General features: G+C 39.3%; 1 protein-coding gene across 10 annotated transcripts in view; it reads right to left on the bottom strand.

Annotated features, from left to right (window-relative positions):
• The window catches only part of LOC109920936 (reticulon-4-like), a 98,957-nt gene that overhangs the window by 18,085 nt on the left and 54,308 nt on the right, over positions 1-26,564 (bottom strand). For 8 of the 10 annotated variants that reach the window (XM_048601470.1, XM_048601471.1, XM_048601472.1 and 5 more), the window contains 2 exons: positions 6,481-6,688; positions 5,871-6,009 (listed from right to left, as the gene is read on the bottom strand). In XM_048601470.1, the coding sequence (XP_048457427.1) occupies positions 5,871-6,009; positions 6,481-6,688 (347 nt within the window). Of the gene's footprint in view, positions 1-5,870; positions 6,010-6,480; positions 6,689-13,776; positions 13,861-14,316; positions 14,430-26,564 lie in introns of those variants that run through there. The other 2 variants (XM_048601478.1, XM_048601479.1) reach the window with 2 other exon arrangements.

Genomic DNA, 26,564 nt, shown 5'->3' with positions numbered 1-26,564 from the left:
GGGGCGGAAGAGTTACGGTCCTTGAAAAACGAGGACAACCGAGATGTACGGGAGTGGAATGCCTCATCCTGGGAGCAGATGCGGCGGAGGCGAAGGAATTGGGAATAGGGGATGGCATTTTTGCAGGAAGGTGGGTGGGAGGAGGAGTATTCTAGGTAGCGGTGGGCTTGAAATGAATATCGGTTTCTAGGTGGTTGCCCGAGATGGAGACAGATGCAGATGTGGGCTCAATTATTGTCTGGACAAATTTATAGATATAAAAAGATTTTAAACTTAATCCTATGGAAAGGGTAGGAAACTACTGAGGGTACATACATAGACAAATCAAGTCAAATGCATGTGCGCTAAATTATGTGCTAAATATAAAAAAGCTCAGTAAATGTTTTATGTAGTGGAGCTCTGGATGACGTGTGTGCAAAGGCAAGTGCAAGAGACAGAGTGCATGTGTGCGTGAGTGTGACAGTGGAATTGGGGGTGGAGATTTAGGAGTCAATTGGAGTCTAATGGTATAAAGGCATGCAAGATGAAGGAAGAGGCAAAGACAAAGATGGATGATAAATTCTGGAATCCCCCAACAGCAATGTGCATGAGCTCACACCATATGCACTACAATGTTTTCAAGAAGTTAATTTATCATTAATTTCTCCAGAGCAATTAAGCATGGATGACAGATGCTGGTCTAGCCAGTGAGGTCCAAATCCCACAAACAAAAAAAAAAAAAAAATTTTAGGTTTAAGCAAAATAATACATTAATTTCCCTCATTCACTCAGAAAATAGTGACAGTTCTATAGATGGTCTTCATCTTTAGCAATTTATTTGTACAACCCCCAGAACTGTAAGGTATTGGGTTGGAAATATAGCTTGAGTGAGAAATAAGTTTGTACAACGCACATAGATATTAAAAACATTTATAGACAAAGCTTCATGCAGATTCATCATTAATCATGAACAACTCAAGTTGTAGCTGGAACGTACAGGTTATATCTAAAAGGGGCCACGGAAATGACACATATACTAATACCTAAAATAAAACAAAGAACTTTTGGTGCTGGAGATCTAAAACACACAAAAACAGAAATTGCTGGAAAAACTCTGGCAACACTTGTGCAGAGAAAGCCCAGTGACGACTTCAGAACTGATAGAAGCTGCTAGGAAAAGTAGTATTTGTGCTGATGGAGTGGGGTATAAATAGGTGGAGAGGGAGCCCAGAGAGAAAGCAAGAGTTAGACAGGAAAAAAGATCAGCCAGACAAAAGGGATTGTTGACAGTAAGCCAGGGAAGAAGAGAAGCTAGACATATTATAATGAGCATTGAGTAGGTGAAAATGGTTTGGCTGCGCTGAAAGCAACCAATGTCATGACAAGACCTAGGGAGTGGAGGTGAATAATAAACCTAGAAGGAGATGGTCATGCTCAAACTGTTAAACACGATATTGAGCCTTGAGAGTTGCAAGGTTCCCAAGCAGAAGATGAAGGTTTGTTTTTAAAACTCATTTTGTGGGACGTGGGCATTGCTGGCTGGCCAGCCAACATTTATTGCCGGTCTCTAGTTGCTCTTCAGAAGGTAGTGGTGAGTGCCTCCTTGAACTGTAGTCCACCTGCTGTGGTTTGGCCCACAATGCCATCAGGGAGGGAGTTCTACGATTTTGACCCAGCAACAGTGAAGGAACTGCAATAAAGTTTCAAGTCAGGATGGTGACTGATTTGGAGGAGAACTTGAAGGTGGTGGTGTTCCCGTATATCTGCTGCCCTTGTCCTTCTAGATCAAAGTGGTCATAGGTTTGGAAGATGAAGATGCTGGCTGAGGATCTTTGGTGAATTTCTGCAGTGCATCTTGTAGATAGTACACATTGCTGCTAGTAAATGATGGTGGTGGAGGGAGTGGATGCTTTTGGATATAGTGCCAATTAAGTGGGCTGCTTTGTCTTGGGCAGTGTCAAGCTTCAAGTGTTGTTGGAGCTGTACTCATCCAGGCTAGTGTGGATTATTCCATCAAACTCCTGATGTGTGCCTTGTAGATGGTGGACAGGCTTTGAGGATTCAGGTGGTGACTTACTCACTGCAGTACTCTTAACTTCTGACCTGCTCTTGCAGTCACTGTGCTTATGTGGTGAGTCCAGTTGAGTTTCTGGCCAATGACAGCCCCCCAGGACATTGATAGTGAGGAATTCAGTGATGCAGATATGTCCTGGAGCCAAGATGACTGACCTCCAACTTCCATGATCATCTTCCTGTGTGTCAGGTATGGCTCCAAACACAAGGTGTCACTCTTCTAGATTGCATTGAGTCTTGCTGCAGGAGGTCCAAGACAGAAATGTTGGCACAGCAATTCTGATGTGTTGAGCTGGCAGGCAACTCTAAGCTCGGAGTCAGTTTTACAGACAGAACAATCTCTCTGGGCTCTCCCTCCAACTCTCTGCTCACTCCTTTTCCGCACCCCTTACTCCTATCATCAGCATAAATTAACACTCCTCCTCAACTATCAGTTCTGAAGAAGTTCAGAAATCACACACACCATGTTACAGTACATGTTTATTTAAAATATCCTTCTTCAGCTTCGAATTTTTCAAATAAACCTGTTGGACTATAAACTGGTATTGTGTGATTTCTGACCTTGTCCACCCCAGTCCAACACCTGCACCTCCACATCAAGTTCTGAAGAAGGGTCACTAGACTCAATGTTAACTTTGTTTTGTCACCACAGGTACTGTCAGACCTGCTGAGATTCTTCAGCAATTTTATATGCTAACAACTAAATTATTGTTCAGCTGAAACAACAAAAATGTTTGAACAATAAGGCCTGGGAAGAGCAAAAAAAAAATCACACCTGGACATGACAATAATATCGATTACAGGAGACCTATTAGAATAATCCAACTGATAAGAAATCCAAAGATTCTTATCACATGAATATCATTAGAAACTAGGATAAAACAACATTCAAAGGCAGATAAAATAAAACATCTTGACTGACAAACCTTTAAAGAATTCTTTTCAGATTAAAATGATAAGTGAGGGATGAAAGGAGTACAAAATGACCATATTGACTAGGTAATAGCTCAACTTCAGAAAGGAATCTTCCAATTAAAGAATAATGTTAAATTATCCATTTCCATGTGATACTGTGAGAAATCCATGGAGAGTTGACACCCATATTTGCAAAGCACAAGAAACCCAAAAAGATATTTTAAAAAAAGATCATTTCACCGAAACCTCAGAAGTATTAGAAACCTTCATAATACCTCCCAAAAAACACTCTCCCCAACCAGGAAAGATGCTGAACTTGCTTGGGGTTTTAAGGAAAAGCTCTGCCTTAATAACAATCAACATTTAAGATACTGTTAGATATTTCGTTCTTAGCTTTCTTAGATATTCCTCAATGTTCTTATATTTAACCATCCAACAGTACTGTTTATTAATTTTAGTTAATAATATTATAAAATTCATAAATATAGTCTCATTTTAGATTTTGTAACAACTGGAACAAGCACCAGTATCCTACACATTTCCTCAAGTAGGGAAATTAGTTTTCTGAAGAGAGCTCCCAGATCCTTAAAATATCTGGCAAGTTTACAGCATATGGTTTAGCTAAAGGTTATTTGGATGACAGTAACATTCTTGGCTAGCTTCTCCTGTGGGGTGGTTGTCTAAATCCTACAAACCCAAAATTAAGTGTTTGTGAAACTGACTAACTTGAATTCTGCCGTCAGAAATGACCAGTGAAATACTCATGATCCAATTTAGCTAAGTTTATAAATCACTTCAAAATTATGCCAAAGATCGCCAGAGCATTCAAAAACTCCTGGCATTGCTTATAATTTTACTTGTTCAAGTTATTTCTTCACCTGACATGTGAACTCAGACAGGATAGCACTGGAGGGACAAAAACAGAAGCAAAATAAACTAAAATCTATAATGATAGAAATTGTAAAATGTAAATAAGTCTAGACAAATCATACTCAAGTCATACTAAATAACCCAATTCTCCCAAAGTCTGTTCTAAGCAGTGAACCATTTTGTAGTGCAAAAGCACAGAAGTACTGTCAGCACAGCAGTTGGCCAGTTCAAGTGCAACACCACTCAAATTTTTCCATTCACTTGCTCTTGAATTCTAATTAGGAGATCATTTCGAATTAATAGTACTCATCCTCCTCCCAATTTCAAAGCGAAATGACCAGCTAGCTATACCAGTCTATAGTATGTTTTGAAGTGCAATTAGTACAAAATATCAATAGCATGGGTGTCAAATCTGTTTGGATAGTAAAATAAAACTCTGACACTTTCTTATATATTGTATGACTAAAACATTTCTATCTAGCATCCAAAATTAACTGAACATATTAAGCAACAAATAAATAAATCATTCCCAGTCATGATGACATTGCTTTCAAACAATTTTCTTTTTATGAATCTAAATTCAAAGCAAAATAGTACAAAGTTTGCATTGAATATTCTAAAAATAGTAAACGTTCTTTTTGAGGTATCAGTTTATGCAAAGAACTGAAGAGAATTTTGCCAACATTTTGTACACACATGGATTTAAGATTCAAGTATCTGAATTTGTTTGCAATAAAACATCTGCAAATGTAAAGATCTAATGCACCTAGCAAAAGGCAGGAAATTATGTTTGAATTTCAAGTTATTGAAACACTCCAGCACCAATTTCTTTTCTTGAATGTTTACTTTAAAGCCATCTTAGCAATATATAAAAGATGAGTAATTAGAACAAAATAAGATTAGCTTGTTTTTTCAGGACATTGACACTCAAAATCAACAACTGTTGTCAATTAAATTCACAAACTCTCTAGCACACTTGAACAAACCTAGAAAAAAACTTCAGGGTCTGAGACCACTGCCTCAATACGTTGTTATAAAGATCAATCTGCAGGGAGTTTATGAAAACCATCCAATGCATTGGGTTTCACAGATTGACAGTCTTAATTAAATCAGTTTGATGTGAGGAAATGAACTTCATATTCCTACATTTTACTAGGTGTTGCAAAGGTAAATGGTTTTCATGCCAAAAGATGTCCTGGGTGGGTGGGCAGGAAAGTTACAGGAGAACAATGTAATGAGGCACTAATTTATTTTGAATCTATGCTCATGGCTGGTGAAGTTGGGGTGGGGAGAGGAGGAGTGGGAGAGCGAGAGAACAGGAGAACAGGGGAGGGATTCACTAATATCCTCAGGGAAGCAAATCTGCCTTCCTTGGCCTACAAGCAACAATGTTATTGACTCAATTACTTTCTGGACAATTGGAGGCGAACGGAAAAATGAGATTACTTTCAATCCACAGACAGTATCAAAAAACAGCAAAAGTAATGCAAAAGTGAATAATCGTTGAGATGGTTGCCTGTAGATTATCTGCCTACAGGATACCCAGGAACTTTTCCTGACATGGGTTTAACTATTCTTTCAATTGTCCATACATTTATAGTGTGCCATACTAGTGCAAACAGAATATGGGTAGGTCACATTCTGCAGATAGAAATGAAGATGCATGTTGACTTTCGAGATCAACCATCCCGCATTTCAGAACTCAAATCTCAAATATTGTTATTGGTGACCAGAAATAGAACTTAAACACACTTCCCCTCATCCTCCCCAAAACCCACTCCTGGTCAAGCTTTTATTCACCCTGCCCAAAATTTCATTAACATCCATTTGTCAAATTTGGCTTTGGTAAAAGATCTTTGTTTGACTTTTTTTTTTTTAAATGCAGTCATTTATTAAACAAATCTACTTGAACATTAGCACTCTCAAATGTTGCAAAAGCTTTCACAAAACCCAAAATTTCGAATTATACATTTGCAATATTGTATTAGCAAAATGGTAACACATTTAAGACAAGATAAACAACAACTACTTGCCTTCAAAGAATCTACCAGGTCTTCAACAAGGAACAGTCGTCTTAATTCAGTAATCACACGGTTGATATAGCTTAGCCCAATATCACTATACTTGCGCACTAGTTCATCAGATACAGCAACGTCTGTCTCCAAACAGGCCCTAAAAAAGAAAAATTATGGTAGTGTACAAGACTAAAACAGGAATTTACCAACTAATTGGAATCCTGCTGTGAACTAGCTATTTTGATAAACTGAAAATCATCTAAGTTATACTTTTTGCTTTTATCTTAAGTACTAATTATGATAACTTCCATCACTGCAGCATGGGAATGGCAGCATGCCTTGTAAAAATATTAGTTTTTGCCAAAGATACAAATGCAGTTCATTATAATAGCTTTTAAGTTAGTCAAGAAAATTTCTAAAAACAATGAAATGCCCACAAAAGAATGCGGGATAACAATTTCACCTTATAGTGGTATCATGTCTTGTTTTGAGTTACATGCAAAAAGAAATGCACTAATGTCGAGAACGATTTCTCAATTTCTTCACACCCTCTTAATGTTTCATATTATAGATTAATATGACAATACACGTCAGGGTAAGTAGCCCCAATTATTTAAATTATACTTACTTGAACGGGTGCCCTTCATCAGACTTCTGCACTGCTTGCAGAATACCTCTGTATATCCTGAAACTAATGGTAACTGAAAGCAGTGCCAGCGCAAGGTATGCAATTACACTGACAATGCTGAAAATTGTCATAGACAGCAGCAAGAACAGGCTCGCACCGAACACCAATCCAGTCTTCTTAATATCACGCCAGTAGATTAAGTCCACCACTGCCAGAATTAAAGGGGGAGAACTATGAGTTAGCATATCGCATTGACTATTTTCATTGCATAATACGCAGCATAATCCAATGTAATGTGTCACGTAATTGTTGATTACCTTAAAATGCAGTCAGTAACTATGTTCAATAATTGTATTTGGAACAGAACTGCAAATTAATGTGTAAACATTTGCAAACTGTGCTGGGTAGGTGTTAAAACGCACACCCTAACAAGCCGATACCCAGATCTTGTGGTTACTAGCTCTCAGGTGTGCTCTTCTTCGCCACCGCCGCATCAGTAAATCATCCTTCAAATTAGGACACAAAATTACAATTCCAACAAAACTGCTAAGCTGTACTATGGACAATTAACTTTACAATGTAATTTAAAATTACAAGATGGCCCAAGAAATCAGTAAACCAGCTTTATTTGCTGCTAAAAGTGTTTGGTTTTGAAAGATGGGAAAAAGAGACAAAGGATGGAAGGGCATAGCACAACTAGACCTGACAATTTCACCATCAGTAGCACTACACTCAGCCATTCACAGAATAGCTGGAAAATTCACAATCTAGTGAAAGGCATGTTGAATCCATTTGAAGGGCAATAACAGTGAATATCAATCTTTTAAAAGTCTCCATTTTGGGAAAAATGTTCAAACTGTACAAAATTTTAGTAAGCCCACAAACTGTCTGCCAATTAAAATGAATTTGTGAAACCTATTTAAAAGTTACAATTTTCCAAAAGCTCAATAAGATGATTCTATCAATCTGTTATTGATTTATTTTTTGGTCCATTCTGCACAAAGGACATATTAACCACATTGAATGGTTGCAGCTTGATAACAGATCAACAAATTTATTCTAATACAGCTATTGCCGATAAATGCACTGCAGCTATTACTACAGCATGAAGATCATAAATATAACGCCTTTAAAATACATAACCAAAATTGAAGGGATTTGTAAAGCCAGACAGAAAACAAATGAGTCATTAAAAATGGATATTTACTGTCTATATCAGTCAGCCCACATCTTCAGATTTAACTAATGGAAACATGACAATTTCCATTTTAAACTGTTAATTTTAACTGTACAAATTATATTAGATGTTCTTTGTCCCCCATCATAACAAAAGCAAAACAATATTGAAACCATGGGAATGATCTCCACTCCCCCCTACCCAAGAGGTGGCAAGGAGAAAGAATGAGGAGAGTTGCCCTGGAATGAAATGAAATGTACTTCCTCACCAACCCTGCAATTTCATAGACAGAGACAGGTTCATAGAATCCCTACAGTATGGAAACAGGCCCTTCGGCCCAATAAAGTCCACACCAACCCTCAGAGCATCCCACCCAGACCCATCCCTCTATAAACCCAACTAATCTACACATCCCTGAGCACTATGGACAATTTAGCATGGTCAATCCACCTAGCCTGCACATCTTTGGACTGTGGGAGGAAACCCACGCAGAGAACATGCAAACTCCACACAGACAGTCGCCAGAGGTTGGAATCGAACCCGGGTTTCTGACGCCATGAGGCAGCAGTGCTAACCACTGAGCCACCGTTCCACGCCAATTTACTACCAAGTGAGCAAGTTCATAGGTGATTTTCTTGGCTCACCAGCAACTGAGGCCCTTCGGCAGTCAATTAAAAGGCATCTAAAAGGTTTTAACTCGCCTGATCCCTAACCAGCAAGTAAAATGGCTAGTGGGCAGGATCGGGATCCTCTATAAGCCAGCTCTTGCCCTGGCCTCTTACGCCCTGGGCTGTCTCTGCCTGCAGGAAGAGGAATAAAATCTTACTTTCTCAGGAGATCCAGTGGTGAAGAGTAAGCTACCACAGTCTGCTGACCTCTGATTGGCAGAAAGTTTCTGGCAACTCATCACCACTGTCAAGGCTTCCAACAGAAGTTGAATTAGGTTTATTGTCACATGCATGCACGAGTGCAGTGATAATTAATGAAGTCACCACTTACGGCACCATCTTAGGTACAAAGACACTTAGGTACAAAGATACCTAGGTTTGTTCTCGGTGCTGCCTGTTGTCACCAGGAATAGCCTGTCAACTCTGAACAAGCTAAATGGCAGATGATCCGGTGAGTTCTTAGTGGAGGAGGAAATCACTATCCAACACAGTTGACAACACTTTTTAAAGAATGTAAAACACCATTTACATATTTGTTTCTTTTACCAAATCAAATAGGCATCATTTCATGATACGAGGTCAGCTTCAACGAGGTATGCACCAACTCCACTGAAGTCAACAGCTTCTATGGCCATGCTAAAATTCTATATCTGTGCCATTATTTCCATCTTGCTAGCCAGCCAAAGAAACTGAAACAGGCTGTTCACAGTGTTGCAGCAGATCCAGAGTTTAGTGTCCAACCCAGAACTCTTCTTTATAAAAAGGCATCACAATAAACATCTTGGAATGATGTTCTCTACTAAATGCACTATACAAGTGTGAGTTGCTTATGTGCAATAATAATTTAATCTCAGATGCCAGAGATCCCAGAAGCTATTGTTCCATAGCTTCAGAGAAGGCAACTTTACAAAAAAAAAACTTAAAATATTTCTTCTCCATGTTTTAATATGGATTAATTTTGACAGTTGGCAAACTAAAAGTTATGATTAATTGACATTCATGGTCTCAGTAAGATCAGGCAGTTGCAAACTTTTAAAAGCCCACTTTTTGTTTGTAGATGCATTTCATGCTCCCCATTTTTAGAGGTGGGCAGGGGGGGATTCAGACTAACAATGGAAACATACCTGAAATAACTCTTCAAAAATGATAGCATTCTTGTGGCAGTAACCTTCATAACTACTGAACTTCATTGGTATTCACAGCTTTTAGAAACATTCTGCTTGTGGAATGTGAGCAGTTGGTTAGGTCAATTTGTGCATTCCTGTAACTGCCCCATTAGCTCATGGCAAGCCACGTTCTTCAACCACTGTAGTTCACATGGTTTGCTACACCCACAATGTTAGTAAGAGTGTTCCAATTTTTGATCTAGCAACAGCGGATCATATAGTTCCAAATTAGGATGGCATGGGACTTGGAGAGAACCTTGCAAAGCAGTGATGTTCCCATGCATCTAGGAACTAGGAATTACAAGAAGTCTTTTTAACAGTTTCAGCCTGTTCTGTCATCCAATAAATTTACGAAAGAGTGGGAGGAAACATCTTTCATATCAAGACAATTAAAGTAATAGGCAAAAGCGTTGAAAGAAAAAGTACTTTTACACTCAGCATGTAGTCATGGTCTGGAATGCACTGCCTGAGCCTGTGGCAGAAGAAGGTTCAATTGAGTAATTCAAAAAGGGAATTGAAATGGTTATTTTCAAAATATTTGCAGGCTTACAGAGAAAAGTCAGGAGACTGGCACAGAAAGATGTGGTCATTCAGAAAGCCAGTGTAATCATGAGCCGAACAGCTGTATTATGTGTTGTAATAATTATCATTTTACTTTCCTGCAAGCCCCCTATCAAAAATCTCTCCTGTTCTCGATCATCTAGATGATAGAATTACAAATTTGAAAGATGCTCTCAAAGGAGGGTTGGCAAATCATTGTAGTGCTTCTTATAGATGTCTCATTATTGCCAGTTTACAGTAGAGGAGGGCATTAATGATTAAGCTGGAGATATTGAATCGATCAAGAGGACTGTTTTGTTCTGATTGACCATGAGCTTAAGTACTATTGGAGATACGCTCATCCAGACAAATAATGAGTATCCCAACACAATCTTGATTTGCTCACCACAGCATTTCCAGCCTCTGACCTCTTGTTGCTACAGCATTTAAGTGTCTGATTCAGTTGCGTTTCCCAGTCAAAGTTAACGCCTAGGATCTACTGTCACTTATCAACATGTTTTTCGTAAGAAAATGGGGTTAGCCCCCTCCTTGGATTTAAAATATCCTAGTATAATTCTACAGCTAGTAAAGCTATGCTTAAGTTTGAATAAAAGGACTTTTTCCAATTTGGCCTCAGTCTACAGTAAATTTATAACAATCACAAAAAGGTAATAACTTACTGCCTTAAAATAATGTCAATTCTATCAGGAGTTCATTTTTGACAACAAAGTTGACTTAGACTTATGGTCTTCTCACAATTTATAGGCATATCTGAACTCCAGGGACTACAATTGTTGATCACTTCTTGATTCATTGAGTTATTGATTCCTGTCCTCATATTCTAAGATCCTTCACTGATTACTTTTGTCAACCAACCAGTGATAGTTAATTGAGTTGGATATAACAGTTTTCAGGCAGGTTTGGAGTAAAGCTGGCAATATTTGGGGCACATTTTCTCACTGCTTCCCCTAGCAGGTGAGCAGAAGAAATGTGAAAAGATATGCTTAGTTAAAGCTACAAACACCAATTTACCCTTTGCCTCAGTTAAGAATGGAATAGTTAACTGGTAAGAACACTCCTGTCAGGCTGCAAACTACAACTGATAATTGACATATTTCAGCAAAGCTAGAGGAGCACGGATTTAACTTGAACACCAAGACCAAAAGACTTAATGTCCATTCGGATCATACATGTGTCACTCCTGACAATATTCTGATGGACAAATACACCTGTCTTGCAGGTAAGTGAAAACAATGTCAAGTAGGTTTTAACAACTTGTTTCTCTCAGCCTCCCATTGCCTAATCAAGAAAATATGTTCTTCAGAACCTGGCCAGCTCACTCAGTAGTGGTGCTACTGAGCCACTTACTGTCGGTGCCCGACTCAGAATCTCTGTGCCCAAGCTCAGTGTTTCTTTCAAGTAGTATTCAACACAAAGGAAGAGTTTGCACAGGACAAGCACTCAAGATTTATCACCCGAAGTCAGATAATCATCATAGAATCACAGAATCCCTACAGTGTGGAAGCAGACCATTTGGCCCATCTAGTCCATACTGACCCTCCGAAGAATATCCCAACCCCCTACCCTATCCTTGCAACCCCACATTTACAATGGCCAACCCACTTCGCACATCCTGGCATACTATGGGCAATTCAGCATGGCCAATCCACCTAATCTGCACATTTTTGGATTGTGGGTGGAAACTGGAGGAAATCCACGCAGACAGGGAGAATGCAGAAACTCCACACAGGCAGTCACCAGAGGCTGGAATCGAACCTGGGACCCTGGCGCTATGAAGTAGTGATGTTAACCTCTATGCCACCATACCACCCTGCCTGTGCCAGATAATCTGCAGGTTTCCTTGCTCATGTTCAACCTAATGTCACAAAACCTCAGAGCTGTAGTCAAAATGGAGAACTCCCAGGTATTGTATTAAAAGGACTCTAGGGCATAGATATACTCACTCACTGATTCGTATTTTACTGTCAATGTCAGGTCGTTGCTTGATTAGTCTGTGGAACAGCTTTCCCAATTTTGCAATATATTTAAACATTACCAAGGGAAATTTTATATGGGCTACTGGGTGGTGTGTTTTTGTCGTTTCCACCAGTTAAACTGTTAATGAGTGGTCCATCCAGTTTTATTCTTAAATTAATTTTTCTGGAGCTCTCAATCGACTGAGTTGTTTGCTAGGTCATCTTAGTGGGTGATTCAGAGTCAGAGTCAACTATATTGCTGGAGATATGCGTCAGCCATATCATTGTAATGCAGCAAATTTGTTCCTTAAAAGACATTTGTGAATGAGATGGATTCTTAACCATCTATTAGCTTCATGATTGATACTAGTTTTTGGGTTTTCAATCCCACATCTCTAGGTCGTTAGTTCAAGCCTCAAGATTACTAGGCTACTATGCACTTAGTGCACTGGTTATCCACACCACCTCCAAAGAACTATTCACAAGAATCCATATAAAGTGACTGTAAATCTATTAACAGCCAAAGGTCACATAACACAAGTATACCTCTTAAGTCACCAAAAAGCAACTAGAACTATATTTAGTTTTTTTCCCCAATGCGTCTTAAAGAGAGAAAAATTGTAACACTTTTTTTTTGGAGATCCACTTATATAGTCAACCTAGCTCAAGGCCTGCTTGCTTCTTTGCTCACCAGAGTCTATTTATTCCGACCCATTAGGATTTTTATCAATGAAAATATTGTGCTGAACTTCAATTATCGGCTCTTTTGTTTTAGTGGATTTCCTAGCTCAACCCTGATTGCTTTTCTCCTTTTAAACAGATCATATTTAATGTTCTACTTCATATTCCCTTTTTATAAAGGTGCCCGTGGTAATTTCAATTCACTCACCTATAACTTGATTACAATTGTTCATGTCTCCAGATATTCATTTTGCTTTAAAAATACAAGGCCAGACACTGAACATATCTAAAATGTTGTATTAAATAACCACATTCTGTGGGTTAAGACTTGAAACTGCCAAACCAATACTTTTTAAAAACATGATCGACAATGAGATTTGAAATTTCTGAAATACAGCTTTAGGACATCAGTTAAGCTACTTATTGTTCTACTTTTTTGTTATGTACCTACAAATAATAAATCCAAAAACATTAGATGCATTACTTTAATGAAAGCTGCATTTTGGGTGTGAATACAAGAAAATTGCTTTTTTCAACAGACCTCAATTCTTCAGTTCAGAAGCAGTTAAAGATCTACAATACTGCCAATGACTCATTCTCACATCTAGTCACTTGTGGTAATACTCCAAATTAAAGGCTTGGTTTTTCGTACGTGCGACTCAGAATCAGTTCAAAGCCGTGCAACAGCGCAAACTTTGAGCAGACCATATAAAATACTGCAATGTTTGGTATGCAACTGCTGGCATCTGCTATGCCTAAAAATAGTATAAGCTGCAACAAGCATGCTGATCTCATCCAATTACCAACCCTCCACCTTTAACCAATCTCTTATCTCAAACCACTAGCTTTTAAAACAAGAATGTTTAGTACTGAAGTGTTCTCATGCTGAAAATACTCATTACCTTTTATGTAATCTTTCCAGAATGTACACAATCTGACCTCATTTGTCCTTCTGCCCAAAATAGTGAACTGCAATTCAGACACCGATTTTCAAAATCAAAATGAAGCTGAGATGACACATTCTGAAATCAAACCAGGGGAAAAGATTTCAACTGAAGCATATGAAAATAATTTAAAGAATTACAAACCCATTTTGGCATCCATCTTGAAGCTGCTCACATGCACTGAGCTCCGGCACAGCTGATTATAACCTTTTACTTCCTGCTAGGTCATATAGAGGTTAAATTACATACGTAGCCGTCTGCTGTGTCATTGCACAAATAGCAGATCTAGTCTTTGTGCAGTATTTGACTGCGCAACTGAAATCTACAACAAATCAAAGACTGTTAGGAGCTTGTGCAACATAAAAATGTCTGCCCTAGCTATGAAGCCAGATACCTGTGAATTAAGATTTTAGTAATGCCCACATTTGTAATATATTTGCTACAAGCAAGATTAAGGAATATTATGGTGTGTATTTGCTAAAAGGGTAAAAACAATAATAAACAGTGATTAGATGAAAGACAACTACCTAACCAAATTTCTGATTTGACTGATTCAATCCAATGCAACAGCACACAATACAGCACAGAGGGGGATAAAGTCAACGGAGAGAAATAGACAAAAGGAGAAATTCATCAATAGGAGGATGTGGCTTTAACTGAACAAAAATCTTAAACAGTAAATACCCTTGTTCTTCCAGTTGCTACTCCAACACTCCATTTCCCAACACAAAAGCAATTCAACCTACAGCTGCTGTTATCAATTACAAATTCCAGTCTAAAGACAGATATTGGAGGGGCTTCAAATTCAGACACTGGAGGCAATTGCATTGAGACTTTTAACTGAAGGTCTAAAGTCCAACACGGTTAACTGCAAAGACAAGGGATTGCTACAACGAATGAAGTCACCTGACCATTTTAATACTAGGCATTGGTTGTAATATCCAATCTGTCAAAGTAGTTGAGCTGTAAACATGTTGATCAATTCAAGCTTCTTACACTCAGGTTTTTAATGGGATGAAAATAATTTCTCATACACCAAAGAAGTTAAGATTTTACGAATTCCAAAACAAGATATATATAATCAACATACTTCCACCTCCTAGTTTCCAGTTCATAGAGGATATTTATACAAATCTCAAAATTTCCAAAAGTGAAGATGCTTTTAGCATTCAAATTTGCACAGAGTTGTATTAAATGCATTAAACAACCCATTTTTGTCTAATTAGTCTGATTACCACCTTTGTGGACTGACCTACGTTCCCAATCAAGCAATCTGATTTTAAAATTCTCACTCTTATTTTCAGGTACCTCCATTGCCTTAGTTGTGTGAATCTTTGTAATTTCCATGGTACAGGATAACGAGTTGCACCAATATCCTTGCAAGGATGTTCACTGGTTTTTGGGGGGGGGGGGGTTCAATTAGTGTGGCAAGGGAGTGGGAACCAGAGTAATAAGTCAGCACGTGCTGTGATTGAGAAGGCAGACGTTAAGGCACGCAAGTCTAATATGAAGAACAGGCAGGGCCAGGTCACTGAACACAGCCAGACTGGTGCTCTAAAGTGAAGGGTATTTATTGTAGTGCAAGTAGTCTAACAGGTAATGCACAAATTTAGAACTGGGATTAGTACATGGAATTATGTTGCAGGGATTACAGAAACTTGGTCAAGAGAAGAGAGAAGGACAGGACTGGCAGCTCAACAGGGTTTACATGTTTCAGGCATGATAGAGCACCATGCAAAAGGAGTAGGTGAGTTGCATTACTGATTAAGCAGAATGTCACAAGTGCATCAGGAAAGGACATCTTGAAGGGCACATCCAGCAAAGCCATATGAACAGAACTCAGGAAAAACTAAAGGTACAATCACAATAATGGGGTTATACTATGGGCCTCCCAATTGCCAATGAGAGATAGGAGGAACAGATAAGTAGACAGATCAGAGAAAGGTGTAAAATGACAGGATTGTTCTAGTGAGTTATTTCCCAATTTGACTCAGTGTCAGGTACTTAGATGGGTAGAATTTGTTAGGTGCATCCAGGAGAGCTCCTTGAAACAATATGTAGTCAGTCCAACTAGGCAAGGTGTCTTACCAGGCCTTTGGGAACAGTGATCATACTTCCATGGGTTTTAAGATAGTTATTGGTAAGGTTAAGACTAGTCTTCAGATGGAAGTGCTAAATTGGGGAAAGGCTAATTACAACAGTATTAGGCAGAAAATGGAGAAATTAGATTGGGGGACAGCTGTCAAAGGCCAAATCCACATCTGACATGTGGGAGTCTTTTAAAGGCCAGTTGGTCAGAATTCAGAACCAGCATGTTCCTGTGAGGATGAAAGATATAGATAGCAAGATTCCGGGACCCTAGATGACAGGAGATATTGAAAGTTTAGTCAAAAAGAAAGATGAAACATCCGTAAGGTTTAGGAAACTGAAATCAGTCAAGGTTGCTGATAAATATAAAGGAAGCAGGAAAGAATTTAAATGAGGAATTAGAAAGTCTAAAAAGCAGGCATGATATGTCCTTGACCAGTAGGATTAACGAGAATCCCAAGGCATTTTATACATATATTTGGAACAAGAGGATAGCTAGGGAAAGCACAGCATGTGTGGACTCAGAATTACTTCGCATTAGTATTAACCAAGGAGTTGGTCATGGATGATGGTAAGATTAACAAGGGGTATATTGATATTCTAGGGCATGTTAATATTAAGGAGGTTGTGGTGTTGGATGTCATGAAAAACATCAAAAACAATAAGTCCCAAGGCCTAATGGGATCTCTCAGTATACTGGAGGGAGACAAGGGAGGAGTTTGCTAGGACCTTGACTGAGATTTTTGTATCCTCTTCAGCCACAGGCAAGGTCCTAGAAAACTGGAGAATAGACAATGATGGTGCTTTGTTTAAGGAGGGCAACGGGGATAATCCAAGAAACGATAGGCTGGTGAGCCTCAGTGTGGGGAAAGTACTGAATAGGATTCTTGGGGACAGGATTTACTCACTTTTGGAAAAGAATGGACTTGTTAGGGATAGTCAGCACGGCTTTATGCCGGGGAGATTTTGTCTCAAATTTGATTTGAGAGTGTTTTGAGGAAAGACAAAGATGATTGATGCAAGTAGGGTAATAAATGTCTACATGGACTTTAGTGAAGCATTTGACAAGGTCCCTCATGGTTGGCCAGTCTAGAAGATTAAGCTATACGAGATCCAGAGTAAGCTGGAAAGTTGGATACAAAATTAGCATGGTCATAGAATATAGGAGATCTGACTGGAGGTTTGTAATTAGTGGTGTTCCACAAGGATCAGTGCTGGGACCTGTGTTGTTCATAATGTGTAGGATGAAAATGTCTGTGGTAGGATTAGGAAGTTTGCAGAAGGCAAAAATTGGTGGAGTTGTGGATAGTGCAGAAGGTTGTCAAAAAGTTAGAAGGATTTGGATCAATAGGAAACTTAGAGGAAAATAGCAGATTAAAAAATAGGTCTTTGAGGGTAATAATAGCTTGTCAGAGGGCAGGGATTCACATTTTTGGACCACTGGGAACTGTACAAGAGGGATGGGTTCCACCTGAATGGAAAAAAGGGTCCAATGGCCTTACAGAGATTTGCTAATGCTATTCGGGAGCCGTTAAACCGTGTGTGCGTGTGCGCGCGTGCGTGCGCTTGGGGTGGGGGCGGTGTTAGGCAAAAGCAATAGTGGGAATGGGCTGAGGCTGGTACTGTAGATAAGGGGAGCAAGTCAAATAGTCAAGGCAGACAACAGTTTGGCAGAGAACAAGGTAAGATTGATAAATTTAACTGCATTTACTTCGGTGAAAGAGGTCCGACAGGTAAGGCAGATGAACTTAGGCCATGGTTGGGAACATGGCGCTGGGATATAAAAGCTATTACAGAAATGTGGCTCAGGAATGAACAGAACTAGCAGCTTAAATATTCCAGGGTATAGACGCTATAGGAAGGATAGAAGGGGAGGCAAGAGGGGAAATGGTGATTTTGGTCAGGGATAACATTACAGCTGTAATTAGTAAGGATACTCCTGGGAGATCATCCAGTGAAATTAGATGGTTGAAACGGAGAAATAAGAAAAGGGATAATCACCTTTTTGGGACTGTATTATACAGCCCCTTATTAGTCAGCAGGAAATTGAGAAACAAATAGGTAAAGTAATCTCACATATCTGAAAGAATAACAGGGTTATAATGGTAGGGGATTTTAACTTTCCAAACGTAGACTGGGACCATCATAGTGTTAAGGGCTTGGATGGGAAGGAATTCTCTCTGTATACTAGAAAACTCTTATTTAGTATGTGGACATACCTACTTGAGAAGGAGCGACACTTGACCTTCTCTTGGAAAATAAAGGCAGGGCCAGTGACCGAGGTATCAGTGGGGGAGCTCATTGGGTCAAGTGATCATGTGGAAAAGGTTAGAACTAACCAAGAACTTAAAGTTCTAAACTGAAGGAAGGCCAATTTTGATGGTTTCAGGAACTTGTCGATTGGGGGAGGCTATTTACCGATAGAGGGATGGTTGGGAAGTGGGAGGCCTTTCAAAATGAGACAATGAGAGTTCAGAGATATGATGCTCCTGGAAGGCAGGATGACCCATTGAAACAGAGACTGATCAAGGAAAAAGAGGTACAAGTCAGGTATAAGCAACTGGAATTGAGTGAATCCCTAGAGTACAAGGGCAATAGGAGTATACTTGAGGGAAATCAGGAAGGCAAAACGGGCACCCTAGATAGCTTCAGCAAATAGAGAATATCTTTGAATTCTCCTTAACTCTAAGTACATTAGGGGCAAAAAAGCAACTTGGGAGACAATACAGCCCCTTAAAGATCAACGTGGCCATCTACATGTGGAACCACGAGATGTGCAAGTTATTAAATGAATATTTTGAGTCAGTATTCACCGTCGAGAAGGACATAGAAGCTAGGGAACACGGGGAAATAAATAGTGATGTCTCGAACAGAGTTCATATTACAAAAGAACAGGTGCTGAGTTCTTAAAACGCATTAAAGGTAGATAAATCCCCAGGACCTGATCAGATGTTTCCCAGAACTTTCGGGAAGCTAGAGAAGAGATTGCTGGGAACCCTTGTTGAGACACAGATAAGGTGCCAGAAGGCTGTAGGGTGGACAACGAGGTGGCATTATTTAATAAAAGGCTGTAAGGAAAAGCTAGAGAACTACAGGCTGGTGAGCCCTACATCAGTGGTGAGCTAAGTTGTTGCAGGGGATTCAGAGGGACAGGATTTACATGCATTTGGAAAGGCAAGGACTGATTAGGGATAGTCAACATGGCCGAGTGGAAAATCACACCTCACTAACTTGATTGTCACCTCATCAAAAAACTCAAAGGAGATCAATGAAGGCAAATCCGTAGACATTGTCTATGTGGACTTCAAAGTGTTTCACATGGTTCTGCTTGGTGGACTGGTTAGTAAGGTTAGATCACATGGGATCCAGGGAGAGCTAGCAAACTGGATACAAAATTGGCTTGAAGGTAGGAGACAGAGCTTGGTGGTAGAGGGTTGTTTTTCGGACTGGAAGCCCGTGACGAACGTTGTGCCACAAGGATCACAGAGTTCGTAAATGACACTAAAATAGGTGCAGTAGACAGTGAAGAAGATTCTCTCAGAGTGCAACAGGACTTTGATCAGATGGGCCAATGGGCCATGGAGTGGCAGATGGAGTTTAATTCAGATAATTAGGCAAATTAGGGCAGGACTTGTACAGTTGACGGTAGGGTCCTGGGGAGTGTTGGCAAACAAAGAAACCCAGAGGTGCAGTTGTATAGTTCCTTAAAAGTGAAGTTGCAGATAGACAGAGTGGCAAAGAAGGGTTTGGCATGCTTGCCTTCATTGCTCAGAGCACTGAGTATAGGAGTTGGGACTCATGGTATAACTGTTCAGGACATCTGTATGCAATATTCCAAACCATTCTGGTCACCTGTCCATAGGAAGGATATTGTTAAACTTGAGAGGGTGCAGAAATTATTCACAAGGATGTCGCTGGGACTGGAGGGTGAGAGTTATAGGGAGAAGCTGAATAGGCTGGGACCTTTTTCCCTGGAGCATTATAGAGACTGAGGGGTGACCTTATAGAGGTTTATCAAATTATGAGAGGCATGGAATAAGGCAAATAGCCAAGCTCTTTTTCCAAGGGCGGACAGTACAAATCTAGAGGGCATGGGCTTACGGTGAGAGGGAAAGTTTTAAAAAAGGACCTGTGGGGTAACTTTTTCCACACACAGGGTGGCGCGTATATGGAACAAGCTGCCAGAGGTGATGGTGAAGGCAGATACAACTGCAACATTCAAAAGGCATCCAGACGGGTATATGAATAGGAAGGGTTTAGAGGCATATGGGCCAAATGCTGGCAAACGGGACTAGGTCAGACTGAAGTCTGTCTGGCGTGGACAAGTTAGACCGAAGCATCTGTTTCCGTGCTGTATGACTGACTCTAGCTGTAAAGTTTGACAGATGGATTTTAATCCAGAAAAGTGTGAGGTCAAATGTAAGAGGAAAATATAAATAGTCCTCACAACTCAATTTCTGCTTATGAGCCAGGAGGAGCAGCACAGTGTTGTGGTCTGACTTTCTAAAATGCGATAGGGAATGGAGCAGTAGGCATCTTTTATGGTTGCGTAACAATGGTCAACGATGTTCAGACTTCTAGGTGGATCAGGAGATGCGGTGGTGGAATTTTTGTAGCACATTCTTGATGTGGAACTTTACAGAGGGTACAGAAGAGGCTTAGCAGGATATCACCCGGAATGGATAGTATTAACTACAAGCAGATGTTGGGTAAACTTACTGTTTTTGCTAGAGCACAACCTGATAAAAGTATATAAAATTACAGGTGGTTTGGATAGGGTGGGTAGTCAATGTCTTTCTCCAAGGTGGAAATATCAAATACTTGGGGGCACAGGTTTAAGGTGAAAGGGGGAAGGTTTTCAAAACATGTTTAAACTTGCGAGGCATGTTGTTTTAAAAAGAAAGGTGGTAGGTGTCTGGAACACACTGCCAGGGGAGGCAGTAGAAGCAGATAAGATAGCAACATTTAAGAAGCATTTAGACAAACATTAACAGGCAGGGAATAGAGGCACAGGGACAACGTGCAGACAGATGTGATTGGTTTAAAATGGCATCATGGTTGGCGTACACATGGTGGACTAAAGGGTCTGCACTGTTAGGTTGAGAAGAACATCTCAGTATATCTTTCAATTCCCTCCTGTCAGATTTCCCTTTGAAAACCACAAAAAGTATATGCCACAGTTTGTAGGTGGTAGCTACTTAAGTAATTAGGTTTCATCTTTCCCTAATGGGTTTATTAAAAATATGTGTTTAGTCTCCTAGTTTTCGGTTATCCCAAGTAGAAACAATTTCTAATATTTGTCCTGTTAAGCCATTCATAAAAATCTTTTATTCAGTCACCTCCAAGATTTCTCTTTTTAGAAAAAAGGTCCAACCTATTCAATCATTCCAGATTGCTGTAATTCTTAAAGTGCAACCTGATTAGTGTCTTGCATAAGTTTAGAAAACATCACTTTTGAATCTACTCCCCCAGAAATAAATTTCATAATTCAGAAATGCTTGTGAAACACTTTCGTACCTTAAATCCTGCTTTCAACGAAAATGTTCACTTACATACTTAAGACACTTTGCTCAGCTATGTCAGTTTCATTTTTAAACTATAGGTAATGCTTCTACTTTTCTTACCAGAGTACATCACCTATCTCATTTTTATTTCTGTTACAAGTTCATTTGTCACAAATTTGGGGCAGTTATCTAATGTCATTCTGTATTAAGCTGCAGCTTTTTTGTTTATGAATTATACCCTCCAGTTTGCTGTTATCTGCTATTTAGTAGATTTATTTTCCCCCAAATTCCAAACCATGAACTTATATTACGAATACTATGGAACACACTTCGCTGTATTATTCAGAATATCTTAATCACTTAATCTGAATAGCTGCCCTTTATATCTATTTTCAGATATTTTTACGTTACAGCTGTAATGGGAGGAATGAGTGCGGGGGAATGCGCTGATAACAAAGCCTCAATACTCCAGTCACACCATTAGTACAAATGTATTGAATCAATCACAAAAATGGCCAATTGATTCTCTTTTGTAGCAAGAATGGTATCCAGAGTTACGGTCTTTCAGATGGTGTCTTTAATGAACTTAATATAATCTGTTTACTAAAACATCAACCTTATTCTTAAAAGAGGATGCAAAAACTAGTCAAAACCTGAACTTCAATCTGGAAATTGGGACTATGCCTTAATCCCAAAAGCAGACACACTCATAGGCACAAAAACACGACAGGGCTTCAGAGACGACACTTAAGAAAAGGCAAAGAGAAAAGAACACACTGATTTCAGGCCCTTGGCCAACAAAGAATAAAATTCATTGACTTCTCACATTCCACCTTGTTTCCTAGCGACAAAATTGATGGAAGATGTTCAGCTGGATCAGAGACTTTAGAAAAGTGGCAACAGCTCAGCTTTTCAGGGTTTAAGATAACCATACATCCTGACATTTGGAACTTTTATCAGGTTCCCAGAACTTCTACTGACAGCAGAAGATACCTCCAATTCCTGGGGTTTCTTCCTTACTAACCACCGAGGTCTAGAAAGCAGAAACAAGTCCAGAAACTGCTGCTGGGGCAACCGTTAGCATTGAGGATCCACAAGCTTTTCCAACAATTACCATGAACCCTATATTGAATTTCTCTTCAAACGTTGCTCATCTTTTCTCAAAAACCATGTGACTTTCAGTAAACAGCAGGTAAACCACAGAACATATTGAATTGTGACTAAGTCAACATGGTAAACCCTCTTCAATCCACGAAATTCCAAACAGTTCCAAATCTTTCAGTTTTTGACTTAGTCCTTAAATATAAATGTGCATTCCCAACAATATGCTATCTACTTAGCTAATTATGCCATTACTTCTCGTGTCAAAATTTCTCTCAAGTCTGTGGTATTGTAAAGGTCCTTTGAAAATCTAACATAGGACATCTACTACATTATACTGGTCTATTCTGTTACTTCCAATAAATTCACAGTTGCTAAGAATGGTTTAGCCTTGCAGAATTCACACTGACAGACATTTTTTGTCTATTGCCTTAAACAGAAGTTGCAACACAGAAAGCAAAGTCATTTGCGCCATTACACCTTTGGCACCAATGCAACAGGAATTATTTTCTCATTCTATTTCCGTTGTCGTCTTCTTATATTCTTTATTCAACCAATACCTTTAACTATATGACCTTAGCCTGAGAAGTCAATCCTTGTGAAGTAGATCATTTTTAGGGAGCTTTTATAAAAATTCTTGTAAGTAGTAAGAAAGGTACTGAATCTGTATGTTTTGGTATGAAAAGAGATAGACAATTAATCTACATCGCCATATTTTCCATACTCTTGGGCTGCACGGTAGCTCAGTGGTTAACATTGTGCCTTACAACACCAGGGACACAGGTTCGATTCCATCCTCTGGCAACTGTCTGCATGGAATCTGCATATTCTCCCAGTGTCTGCACGGGTTTCCTCCTACAGTCCAAAGATGTGCAGGTTAAGTTGATTGGCCATGCTAAATTGCCCATATAGTGTCCAAGGATGTCAGGTTAGGTGGATTAGCAATAGGGAATGCAAGGTGACAGTGATATGGTAGGGTTGTGGGGCGAAGTGGGATGCTCTTCAGAGGGTCAGTGTTGCTCTAAGTGGACCAAATGATCTGCTTCTATGCTATAGGGATTCAATGATTATGAATTTCTGCAAATTCACTTTCTATATGACTGACACAAATCGAGAGAATGCCAACTAGGAATATAAAAACAATTTGTCTATAAATATTTTGAGAGAAAATTATTATTATTTTTAAAATACCTATAGAAAATTTGTTTTTATATTCCTTGTTAGCACTCAATTAAATATTTCCCTAGTGTTATTTTGGACATAATATAAAAACAGTAAAGAATATCTAATCTTTGACATGCCACTCATCTTTGCACAATTATATGCTTTTTATTTAAAAAAATGTTAACCATAAATGGTGGCTCCCTCTTTAGAATTTTCTTCTGTTAGAATGCATCTATTCTGCATATCTTGAAACAACCCTTATTGGCCTATCCTGGAACTTAATTTGCTGGTTCATTTTAGCTAGTTCTGCTTTCATGTTCTCATAAATGCCCTTTCTCTCTCTAATCCTGCTTAAACTGAAAAATATTTTTTTGTTAGCTTCAAAACATGACACTAACTCATTTTTTTGGAAAAAACAAACAGTAAACATTTCAGTTCCGGTGACCGTTCCTCAGAACTGTTCCAATGAAGGGTCACCAGACCCAAAATGTTAACTCTTTTTCCCTCACAAATGCTGCCAGACCTGCTGAGCTTTTCCAGCAACTTTGTTTTTGTTCCCGATTTACAGCATCCTGACTTCTTTTGGTTTTTAACTCATTTTTATTAACTACTCATTTAAGTTATTAATTTATTGCTTTGGAATTTACTACAAATATTCATGCTTGCTGTTGTGGAAAACCTCATACAACTGAAATTTACACAGCAGGCCCCTACCTTACAACAATAGTCTCAGGTCTACTCTTCTCCCCCTCAAACCAAATATATAATGCCATTGTGTTATGGTTGCTGCTACCTAGGGTGCCTTCACTACAAGGTAATTAATAAATAGTTTTGCACTGCACAATGCCAAGTCTAAGAATTGCCTGTTCGAAGAAATTACCCGGAAAACAACACTCTAATCGGCTGCCTATACTTGTCTAATTTTTCCAGTTGATATGCAAATCAAAATCCCTCATGATCACCTTTCTTCCTTTTTATTCCATCCTACCGTGTAGGCACCACTTCCACGAGATTTCTTGCCTTTTTAATTTCATTTCTAACCAAACTGCTGCTTCATCTTTATTTCCTAAACTCAGGTCAATCCATTTTATGATGAAATCCTTCTGATTTTAGAGCCCTATCAAACACATTCTGTAATACTCTCATTGACCTGCTACATGATTGTCCAACCTTTGTGCAAGGGGAGGGCACATTTCAATTTCTCTCACGCAGGAGTCACAGATGATGCAAAGAAATATGGCTACAGTTAACATAAACTGATTACCTCAGTTCCAGGATATCATTGCAATAGTTCAAGAAAGTATTTGACGGAAGAATCTTCGGTTATTTTAAACTACCTTCCCTTCAGCACAAGATGAAAGCACTCAGCATGAAGTGCAGAGTGCACTGTTTTCGACCACTCTTCCATCCAAGTAACACCCTTTAACTCCAAACAATTGTTTCCAGTCAATCTTCTGTGTACCCTGTTCCTCCTCTTCACATAAGATCAGTTATTTCTTTCACAAATGATGAAATGTGAAACAGTACCTCGACCCGAAACGTCAGCTTTCCTGCTCCTCTGATGCTGCTTGGCCTGCTGTGTTCATCCAGCTCTACACAGTGTTATCTCAGATTCTCCAGCATCGGCAGTTCCTACTATCTCTGTAACAGTTCTCAACAAGCCGGTTCTGGACATCCTAATGAAGCCCCCACATATCAGTACTCACCAACTTGAAATAAATTTGAAGACTTTGCCTGCAGCAGCATCAGTCCAATTCGCCAACAGGGCATGTATCTTTCAAAGTTGGAGGGACACTGACAAGACTGTAAACACAACTGGCAGCCACAAGCCAAAGCCAACCTGATTAAGTTACATAGTATATTCAAAGATGTGCAGATTAAGTAAATCGGCCTATTGAAATTATTCAGTGTTCAGGAATGCATTAGGCTAGGTGGATTAGCATTGGTAAATGTGAAGATTACGGGGATACGGTGGAAAGGGGTTGCGTCTGGGTGGGATACTCTTCAGGGGGTTCGTGTAGACCCTAGCCTCTTTCCGCACTGTAGCAATTCCATGTTTGTATGAATCAATGTATCGAATGTAGACAAGGACAATTAGTTAAAGCAGATTTTACACAAAAAATTAAGTGATTTTAAAAAGTTCAAACTGAATCATGTAGTATTAAAATGGGGTGCAAATGGGATGCGAATGACTGCCGTTGACATCAAAGTTACATTTGACTGAGAGGGCATTAGGCAAAATTAAACTCAAATGGGAATTGGGATAGAACCTGTTGATTGGTTGGAGTCGTACCGAGCAGAAAGGAAAATTGTTACAGATATTGGAGGTCAGTCATCCCAATCCTAGGACAGTTCTGCAGTAGTATTACTGGATCCAAAACGTTAACTATGCTTTCTCTCCATAAATGCTGCCAGGCCTGCTGAGTTTTCCAAGCAATTTATGTTTTTGTTTCTGATTTATCCGAGGACATCTCTGCAGGAAGTTCTAGGCCCAACTATCTTCAGCTGCCTCTTAAATAACCTTTCCTCAAAGTTTGAAATGTTTACTGAACAAATTCATCAAGGCTCCTTAGAATCTAAAAGGACAAAAGGCAACAGATACATGGGAATGTCATCTGCAAACTCCCCTCCAAGCTATTCACCATATCACCATTCCTTAAAATCACCTGGTCAAAATCCTCAAACTCTCCCCAAACACATGGAGGATAAAGCTACAGGAAATGGATTGCAACGGTTCAAGATGACAGCTCACCACTTTCTTGGACAACTAGGGATGGGCAATAAACGTTGGCCCAGCCAACACCTACATCCCTTGAAAGCATAAAGCACCAAAGTATAATTTTTTTGAACCATGCTAAAACAAAAACCAAAAAGTCAAGCTTACATAGAGCACAGCACCGATATTGCACAATCATACAGCACAGAAACAGACCTTTCGGTCCAACTCGGCTTCCCAAACCAAACTCGTCCCATTGCCTGCGTTTGGCCCATATCCCTCGAAACATTGATAAAAACCCGAAAGAACTGCAGATGCTGTAAATCAGGAACAAAAACAAAGTTGCTGGAAAAGGTCAG

This window comes from Rhincodon typus, chromosome 9 (assembly GCF_021869965.1).
Source record: "Rhincodon typus isolate 14 chromosome 9, sRhiTyp1.1, whole genome shotgun sequence".
NCBI lineage: Eukaryota > Metazoa > Chordata > Chondrichthyes > Orectolobiformes > Rhincodontidae > Rhincodon > Rhincodon typus.
Note: the sequence above shows the minus strand (reverse complement) of the source record. Positions and strands in the feature narration are given on the sequence as shown.